We start from the raw sequence: 10,416 nt of genomic DNA, 5'->3' as shown, positions 1-10,416 counted from the left end.
ACCAGATTAAGTGGCAAGTCAAATTGTTTCTTTCTTTAGCTCCGTTTCTGGTCTCCGCCCAACTACTGGAGATTATTTCATCTTTTAGGCTGCTAAAAAGAGGTTCTAATCATAATAGTACCTAGCAGCAAATCCAGTAATAACCATTGGCGCCTGATTTTTGCGGAAAGTATGATCGTATGGAGAACAAAAGTTGGAGTAATATGTTTCGTTCAAGCAGATCCATCTTTACAGACTGACACCATGCTTTTATGTGTTTGAAGCTAAGCATCTTACCGACGTAAATAGGTCATGTGCATTCTGTAACAAACGTTACAGCCAGAGTCGCATGAGGTTTAACGTGACCCAATATCAGGATACAGTGGTATTTATGGTAGTCCTTGCAAGATGAAGTAGCAGTCAAATACAGGGGGCTGCGTGTGTACAGACTAGTCCAGAAGCATGAGGGGGTGGCCTGTGACAGCGTCGTTAAATAGCAGAGAGAGGTGTACAGGAGTCACCAAGGGATGCAGAATTACCGTCAAGGAGCGCAGGGTATTCAATGTTTGGTTCAGATTAGACTAAGCGGCTGCGTATCAATAAACATGGGACATCATATGTCCTATCTCCATGCGAGCTGGAAATCATCATGTTAACTCACATGGCTGATCATATGCGGAAAACGAGGGCCTGAGTGCTCTTCTAGGTAATCATACATCGTGCGTGACACACGCTACGGAGTGGGCCTTTGTATGCGGTGTGGCCTACTCGTGGGATCTAGAAGAGTACATTCAGTATTTTTCCCAACAAATGTCACCAAGTGGGGTATTTATGATGCTAGAACGAAAAAGTGGACCTGCTTAAACAAAGTACTAGGCTAATAGTGCAGATTCATTCGGGCATTAAACCAAGATATATCCCATTAAAACTCCGAATTGTCTGTAGACGCCGTGAAACCTATTAGTTGTGAACCTCACATCATGTCGGTTTTGTTTCCCGCAGCTCTATTATAATCGTAGTTTCCCCCGATGTCTCGAACTTTAGTCTGTCTGCAGGTTGTGCGGTTTGCATGGAATGCATATGTATATAGAGATTCTGGAAAAACAGCTGCCTGCTTTTGTTTGGTGTTTACAAAGCAATACAATTACAGCCAGACAGCTAAGCAATGAGCTCAAACGATTAAGCTACTGTAAGCCAAGGTCGCTGCAAGATTCAGTGTGTAATTCTCTGTAGGCTCCTCACTGACGAGCGAGATTACTTTTGTGTTTTTTGTTTGTTGTGCAACATGAAGTGATGAGAAATCAACAAAGCACTAAAACTTAATGCAATATTTCCCATTGGTCAATCAAAAAACGCCGTGTACTTCCCTCTCACCCTTTTTTATAATAGGGAATTTCTTATCTCTTTTGTTTTTACTGTACTATACATCCTCAGACGAGGGTGAAACATAGCTTTGTTTTTTATTTTTTTTTTTGACTAGAGAGTGTCAAATGCTGAGGGCAGGAGGTGTTCACGTCGTTATCCCCACAGCATAACACTTTAAAAGCAAATTGAAACATATCGCCATTTCTTTTTTTTGACTGCTCCTTCGGGCCTTATTTTGATACAATGTGTCTTGTCGAACAGACCTCAGGTTTGTTTAGATAGTGTGGTATTTTATGGTTATTGTTCATTCCTTGAATAGTTGTTCTGTGTGCGCCATTTTTATATGTATTCAAATTGATTTTCCACTACGCTTTTGTGTTTCCAGCATTGGACTTGTGTTTGATCTTTGTCTTTCTTTATGTCCTTACCTGTTCAAGTTCTTGCCCCACCGCAGCGGTCACCGCCGAGCTCTGCTCACTCAAGTAATAGAGCGCAGGTTTTATATATTATTATTGTTCATCTTTTAATTAATGTTTCTGATATCATCTTTTAGAATAATTATTATATAAGCAATTTCCTTTGTTAGTTGCATTGGATTTCGTCAAAAGAAGAATATTGTTTAATTTTGTTTATATTCTTAGTCTCTGTTTGTTATACTGTCATTCTGTTATTTTTTTGTTTCTTGTAATTTTCTGATGTATATCTTGTTTGTTATTTTGTATTTTCAAAAGGGTTTTGCTGATTTACAGAGCTTTCTTTTAAGGAGACCTATCTATGAATTGCATAATATAATCTGAATCAATATATGTTAGGGAGCGACGGAATACCCAATTTGAATAATATATTGTAGGGCCATACCTATATAAGGTATATTTATAAGTTTTATTTTTCAAAATACCAAACAGATCATGCATTTTAGCCATGCCTCATTTTGCCTCACTCCAGCTCTGTCTTTGCATGAGCTGGAGCCGACCCCCCCCCCCCCCTGCAAAGGAGGGGGCGAGGCACAAGCGTCATGTTACTATGCTGTTGCCATGCTGTTGCTATGCTGTTGCCATGCCACGGCAACCTCTCATTCCCCTGATAGGTGGAGAGTTGACCATACAGGCGGAGTGCACCTCTGTGACATCATAGAGGTGCAAATCAGAATCCACATGTATCAAATCCGTTGCAGCCCCGTTTTTAGAGATTTGGGTATGGAGGAAAAGAGAGAGGGTTGTATTTTCTGACACTTGGTGAGTTCCCTGGAACACCGGGGACACATATTCATGTATAAAAGACGTACAAAAGTGCATTTTGCATGATAGGTCCCCTTTAAGTAAGACAACTATCTTTTAAAATATGCCTGCTCTGGCACTAAAAAACACATCACTTTTTAAGGTTATTTAAAAAAAGAAAAATGTGACTGAACATGTTTTATTTGTTGGCATTAATCCTGTTTGGGTGTATCATAATATACATTAGACGCTTGCATTTAATGCACGAGACACATGAAGTGGTGCATGTCTGGAGGAGAAGTGCTACCGGCTCCTCCTATTGCTCCAAGTTTAACCCTGCTAGTTATACAGATGAGTTTTGCTTCTTGTAATACTTTCTTTTTGCAGAATATATGATAAAAGTCTTTAAAATAAGTTTTCTTTGCAATGCAACATTTAACCCTATAACCAACAGTCATCAAAGCTGTTAAAGAAAAAATTGAAACAGCTTATTTTGTAATTAACACAAAAGAAAACTAAAACTGGGTGTTGCTTTTGCCTTGAAACATTATTAAGAAAGAACGAGATGACGTTATTATATATTATCCTTAGTTACAATGTTTTTTTGGTGTATACCTACAAATGCTGTTTGCTGTGTGTGAATGCATTGCAATTCATCGTATCTTCTTCACGCTTTTTAAACTGTATGATTCACTCTTGTTTCCCCAGACAAACCGCCTTGGCCGTGTATGTCCTCTCTCTGATCGGGATGGTCATCTACACCTTCACCCTCAACCTGGGTTACCTGTGGGTGGTGTTTGTCACAGCTGGAACTTTAGGGTAGGTAGCCATTAGAGAGCAAGGCAATTCACATCACAGACAGGGGGAAAGAACAAGTGTAACCATCAACAGCTATTTCTGTTTGAGAAATCTTGAAGCTAAATCCATACCTCATAGCAAAACACACCTATTTTGTAAACTTTAAGGTAGTAGGTAGTAGGTAACGTTTCCATGTAAGAAATGTGACTAAGGTACCAATCTGTTTTATTTATTTGCCTGAAATGGCGTGGTACCTCCTTTGTGCATGGGTCAGTGTTGTGGTTTGCCAGAACGGGTCATAAATTGACTTTTTTTCCACATTTTGTGCCACTTATTCTACGCACTTGGTTGTTTTTTTACCTCTTTTTTTAAACCACCAGATAAAGGGTTTTATGTTATCCGACATCTGAATATTTAGCTATCAGAGAAACAAGCTGAGCAAACAGTAGCAGGAGCTCTGCTCTCAGACTCCTCTGCAAAACAGTTTCAAAGAAACACTTACTTTTTATCGTAATGTGTTTGTTTAGTGTCTTTACCAGATTACTTCAGAGAAGGAGACCGTTCTGGATAAAAAAGGCAGGCTTAGCAGCTCTGTAGTCTGAACTTTTCTAATGCTGAAATGCACGCGACATTCCGTCTGTAGTTCAGGTTTCTTTGCATTTCTGCTGCTTTGTCAAAGCAATACTAATGCTCCACTGGTCCCTCAGTCCACGTGATTTGTCTTTACAATTATTGCTATTTTTGTTAAGCTGATTAAATCCATAACTGGTTTCCATAGCAATTCCTTGTTTGCTTTCATTTCTGCTTTCATTTCTGAAACCCAGACAGGATTTATTAATATACCGCAATGGTATATGGGCCTTGGCCTCCTTTTTAAGTGCAGATAAAACACTTTAGTTTGGCGTTTAATTTGACCTTCGGTGTTTGCATGTGTGTCTGCAGCTTCTTCATGACGGGATATCTTCCTCTAGGCTTTGAGTTTGCAGTAGAGCTCACATATCCAGAGTCAGAGGGAACCTCCTCTGGACTGCTGAACTGCTCAGCTCAGGTCAGTAATGATAGCAACGTTTAATACAAATTTACAAAATACAAAATATGTTGGTTTTGGGATGTAAACTTGAAAGGTTTTATTCTCCTTTCAGATCTTTGGAATCATTTTCACCATCTCCCAGGGGAAGATTATTGATAGATGGGGCACTTTTGCAGGAAACATCTTCCTGTGTATTTTCCTGCTAATAGGATCTGTACTGACAGGTAGGATATTAACTTAACAAATACCACAGCTCGAAAAACAAGTTTCAAAAACTAAATAGAACTTTGAACTCATCTCGCCATGTGATATCCACAGGAATTTTAACACAGTGTGTATTTTAGACTTGAAGCATGACTAGTGTTAATCCAGTGTTACACACGCTACAGGCATCTTTCATGAGATGAGACAGCCCCCTAGTGGCTGAATAAAGGACAACCACTAATATAAAGCCAATCGAATGCTTTCTAACACTTCTTCACTTTTAAAGCATTATGCTGATTACTTTTTGCCATTTATAAGATAAGATAAGACTTTATTTATCCCGAAGGAAATTGTTGTGCCAGAGTAACAAAATACAATAAACACAATAATCACTGCAGCACAACAGTAAAACTGTACACTAAAAGTATTGGTTGTGTATCAACAATAACACCGTGCAAAATATCTTATATTCCCTGACATTTGACATGTAAGTAGTCACTTTCAAGATGCATCAGGTTTTGGAATTAAACCCCTGTTGCTGTTTTCTATGAATTGTGTTAACTCATTGTAAAGATCCTGAAGTTGTAACACATTTGTGGAGGTAACACTGCAACCAGCGTGGTTAATGCCGTCCTGAAAGAAGTTGCCACTGATGTGCTATTTAGTTACATTTTTTATAATGATGGTGATTAACAAATGAATCCAATTCTACACATTTTAAATGTTCCTCATGACAATTTGGAAAAACATACTGCGCTAACTTTAATAAGAGCAAGACCTCAATAACCTTTTCTGTCCCCTTTATCGTAGGATTAATCAAGTCTGACCTCCGCCGGCAGCAGGCCAACCTCCAGCAGGCTGAGGTGCGGACAGTGAGTGTAAGTACATCTGTGTGCGCTACAGGAAGTCAGAGGTGGGCTTCTCTGTGGTCCTCACACTCCTGCAGGCATGCACAGGGGCAGCGCTGCATGAAACTGTCCAAACCCACTAAAAACATGTTCTACTCTCAGACAGCAAGGCACACTTTGTCTGAGAGCTCTCCAAATCACCCAAACAGCATGTTTACCATCTGGTGCTTCAACAATTTAATTTGTTCTCACTAATCCCTGGCAAAGAGTGCAGATGACAGTGTCACAGGATAAAACGTTTCTAAATCACTCTAACTATGTGATAACATGCAATTATCAAATACAATTGGTTGTAATACAGTGGGGCAAAAAAGTATTTAGTCAGCCACCAATTGTGCAAGTTCTCCCACTTAAAAAGATGAGAGAGGCCTGTCATTTTCATCCTAGGTATACCTTAACTATGAGAGACAAAATGAGAAAAAAAAATCCAGAAAATCACATTGTCACATTGTCTGAATTTTAAAGAATTAATTTGCAAATGATGGTGGAAAATAAGTATTTGGTCAATAACAAAAGTTAATCTCAATACTTTGTTATATACCCTTTGTTGGCAATGACAGAGGTCAAACGTTTTCTGTAAGTCTTCACAAGGTTTTCACACACTGTTGCTGGTATTTTGGCCCATTCCTCCATGCAGATCTCCTCTAGAGCAGTGATGTTTTGGGGCTGTCGCTGGGCAACACTGACTTTCAACTCCCTCCAAAGATTTTCTATGGGGTTGAGATCTGGAGACTGGCTAGGCCACTCCAGGACCTTGAAATGCTTCTTACGAAGCCGCTCTTTGGTTGCCCGGGCGGTGTGTTTGGGATCATTGTCATGCTGAAAGACCCAGCCACGTTTCATCTTCAATGCCCTTGCTGATGGAAGGAGGTTGTCACTCAAAATCTCACGATACATGGCCCCATTCATTCTTTCCTTTACACGGATCAGTCGTCCTGGTCCCTTTGCAGAAAAACAGCCCCAAAGCATGATGTTCCCACCCCCATGTTTCACAGTAGGTATGGTGTTCTTTGGATGCAACTCATCATTCTTTCTCCTCCAAACACGTTTAGTTGAGTTTTTAACCAAAAAGTTCTATTTTGGTTTCATCTGACCATATGACATTCTCCCAATCCTCTTCTGGATCATCTAAATGCTCTCTAGCAAACTTCAGACGGGCCCGGACATGTACTGGCTTAAGCAGGGGGACACGTCTGGCACTGCAGGATTTGAGTCCCTGGCGGCGTAGTGTGTTACTGATGGTAGCCTTTGTTACTTTGGTCCCAGCTCTCTGCAGGTCATTGACTAGGTCCCCCCGTGTGGTTCTGGGATTTTTGCTCACCGTTCTTGTGATCATTTTGACCCCACGGGTGAGATCTTGCGTGGAGCCCCAGATCGAGGGAGATTATCAGTGGTCTTGTATGTCTTCCATTTTCTAATAATTGCTCCCACAGTTGATTTCTTCACACCAAGCTGCTTACCTATTGCAGATTCAGTTTTCCCAGCCTGGTGCAGGTCTACCATTTTGTTTCTGGTGTCCTTTGACAGCTCTTTGGTCTTGGCCATAGTGGAGTTTGGAGTGTGACTGTTTGAGGTTGTGGACAGATGTCTTTTATACTGATAACGAGTTCAAACAGGTGCCATTAATACAGTTAACAAGTGGAGGACAGAGGAGGCTCTTAAAGAAGAAGTTACAGGTCTGTGAGAGCCAGAAATCTTGTTTGTTTGTAGGTGACCAAATACTTATTTTCCACCATAATTTGCAAATAAATTCTTTAAAAATCAGACAATGTGATTTTCTGGATTTTTTTTTTCTCATTTTGTCTCTCATAGTTGAGGTATACCTAGGATGACAATTACAGGCCTCTCTCATCTTTTTAAGTGGGAGAACTTGCACAATTGGTGGCTGACTAAATACTTTTTTGCCCCACTGTATATTGAAAATGAATGTCATTTAAAAAAAAACTTGGCATTGCTTCTGCTCATCACTCATTGCCTTCTTAAAGAAAAACTTAGAAACTATTTTTCTTTCTTTCCTTTTTCTTTTACTGTTAACAATATTCCAATTCTAAATCCACACTAAAATAATAGCTCTGGTTATCCTGTACACTGAAATGTACATTTAACAGATGCTCCTTTTTAATTAATGGAATGAAAGAACCAGCAGTGAGATAAATAGGAATACAGGCACAACAGTTGACATGAGAAGTAATCGGTGAAAATCTATGAAAAATCTATCTAAATAAACTGTTAATTCATCATATTTGGTATAATTTACTGCTAAATGACTAGATGCAGGTCATATTTTCCTCTCTAAAGGCAGTGTAAGTGTGGCTGCTGGGTGAAATGCAGGCAGTCTAAGTTGGGTGTTTAGGGTTTGGTGGTGGTGGTGTGGGATGGAGGAGATGGTGGTGATCAGGTGGCCCCTCTGGGACCCTCTGGGACCCTCAGAGGAGTGACCTCCAAGCTATCATTCCAGCCTACAGGCTCTGTGACATCGGGGAAGGACTACGGGGCCACAGCGACCGTCCACTGGCAACGGCAATCTTGACATAAACCCAAAACCTCATTAAAACCAAAACCTCTTCATCACCAGTAAGACGATACTCTACACAAACACACAGTGATATTTGACAGGAAATAAAACATATTTTTAACATCAAAAAGCCACTGAATCTTCTAGAAAAGTATGCAAAACTGTAACAAAAAAGCACATTAAGTTTCAATTTACAAAAAGAGAAGGTTTAATCAATTCTGAACAAAGCAGGACTGTTATTTCTAATAGAAAATGTTATAAACTACTGAGCTGCAATACATTCAAATCCACTTCATTGTGGAATAAACCATTTTCTTTCCTGATTTCAGCCTTTTTTTTTTAACTCATGGTAATAATTTCCTGCTAATAGGATTAGTACTGACAGGTAAGACATTAACTTATCCAAATACCACACCTGTAAAAACAACTTTGAACTCATGTACGCATGTGAAATGAACAGGAATTTGAACGCAGTGTGTATTTTAGAATTAAAGCATGACTGCTGTTAGTCCAGTGTTACACACACAACAGGCATCTTTCATAAGATGAGACAGCCCCCTCGTGGCTTAATTACAACTTCCTACAAATTAAAGGCCAATTGAAAAAGATGAGTTATTTGTGAATTCTTGACATCAAACAGAAAAATATGCTTCTTAAAAGTCCTTAACTTTTAAAGCACTGTCCTGATGACCTATCGCCATGGAGGTCAAACAGGTTCACCTGCTGGTATCGTGGAATAACATTATTTTATCTCCAGATTTTCGCCTTTTTTTAAATGTATCATAAAAATCATGATTTCCTGCACTTGTTTTTTTTTTCTTTTGCTTTAATCAAATCTGTTAAAAAGGAAATGAAAACGATCATTAGACATTTGTGATTAACTGATGACTAACTGAGTGATTTGATGAGCACAAAAAAAGGTATTGATAATATGGATTTAATGCCAGAGTAGAATTAAAGTTTTAAGATCTTTGATTCTCAAGAAATGAATATTATGGTTTATGTTAACATTTAGCTGTCTTTCTGAAAGCTGTGATGAGTTGAGAATTTGTGTCATCTTGTTTTCATTTGTGATAATTAATATTTGTTTCCTTTACAGAAAGCCACGGCTGAGTTAGAAGGAGCCGTACCGCCACCTGCACTTCTGAAAGAGGGGAAGTGATAAGGAGGACAGACTCTGACAAAGATGCTGGTGACTGATTCATCACAAATACTGTCACTTTAACATGCATTAACACACACACAGGAGCCACAGAGGAAGAAAAGCTGCAGTGAAGAGTGAGCAGAGGAGAGTGAACCCCTCTGAGCAGCACTCTGTCAAACATCTGATGTACTGTACGTCCACACACTGGTTCAAACACCAGAGACTAACACTAATGCCCAGGTGCAATGTAGCTCATCCCAAACCAAGCACAAGGCAATCATTCACAAGGGGAACACACTTGGATCCTCGTAGGTTTTTAAAAACATTGAACTCATCATCTTATTAAACATTGATTTTACCCAATGGAGGCATTTCAGTGCAATGCAACTGCCACTTTAGTGTTTTTAATTTTTCCCGAACTTTTAACCGTCTGATTAGTGTTGATTCAGTGATCTATGAATCTTACAAGCAATATTTTAAATGTGTTTCCTAATACTTGACCAATTTTGTGTGTAACTGATCTCAGTCTTTACATCACTGAAGGCATTCATTAGAGTGCAGTGTTCCTCTCATGTTATCATCTCTACCTGCCATCCAGGATCACATGGAGGAATAACTTCTGCATACTTTTGACTATAAATGTAATTGATGCCGTGCATCAGTTTTGTCTTTGTGTAATTGTAAGTGATCGCTACTACACATTTGGTGTTAGATATCTAGATTAACATGCAATCAAGAAAGTCTGGAACATGAGGAATGTAAGCTCGGCTCAAAGCGAGACAGAAGGCAAACAAATCTGTTGCAGTTGACATTTTGCACAATAAATGTTTTAATGTGAACTTTTTCTTAGGGTGTCAACTTGTGTGTGGGAAATGTAGTTCATGCTATATAACTAGTGTGCCATTCAAGGGTTTCACACTGTTCAGTGGGGACTTTCAGGTGATTTTATAATAAATGAGATTTTAAGGTGCCAGTTTTTATTTCACTCTTTTTTAGTAGGCCTACAATTTACTCTGCTATGAAAAACTCTTTACCCCAGATTTTGTTACCAGCCAATACATTCTATATTTTCATTGAATAAACAGTGTAGTGTTACCTATGACTCTTAAGGAACTTATAGAGTAAAGACATTGTTGACATTACAAACCTGAATAATAGGACTCAATGCAGCTCGTTTTGTTCCCTATCTGTGTGGACAAACAAAAAGGTGTTACCGTATGCCTCTTTCGATATAATGGGGGAGTTAAAACAAATGT

At 39.1% G+C, this 10,416-nt stretch overlaps 1 protein-coding gene across 1 annotated transcript in view; it reads left to right on the top strand.

Moving 5' to 3' along the window:
* Positions 1 to 10,130, top strand: part of flvcr2a (FLVCR choline and putative heme transporter 2a) — a 24,744-nt gene extending 14,614 nt beyond the window's left edge. The window contains exons 5-10 of the mRNA XM_010769195.1: positions 3,270 to 3,380; positions 4,302 to 4,407; positions 4,502 to 4,613; positions 5,404 to 5,471; positions 7,960 to 8,075; positions 9,116 to 10,130. Of these exons, the coding sequence (XP_010767497.1) occupies positions 3,270 to 3,380; positions 4,302 to 4,407; positions 4,502 to 4,613; positions 5,404 to 5,471; positions 7,960 to 8,031 (469 nt within the window). The 3' untranslated portion in view covers positions 8,032 to 8,075; positions 9,116 to 10,130. The remainder of the gene's footprint in view (positions 1 to 3,269; positions 3,381 to 4,301; positions 4,408 to 4,501; positions 4,614 to 5,403; positions 5,472 to 7,959; positions 8,076 to 9,115) is intronic.
* The last annotated feature ends 286 nt before the right edge of the window (positions 10,131 to 10,416 follow it).

This window comes from Notothenia coriiceps, unplaced genomic scaffold (assembly GCF_000735185.1).
Source record: "Notothenia coriiceps isolate Sejong01 unplaced genomic scaffold, NC01 NC01_scaffold00006605, whole genome shotgun sequence".
Taxonomy (NCBI): Eukaryota; Metazoa; Chordata; class Actinopteri; order Perciformes; family Nototheniidae; genus Notothenia; species Notothenia coriiceps.
Note: the sequence above shows the minus strand (reverse complement) of the source record. Positions and strands in the feature narration are given on the sequence as shown.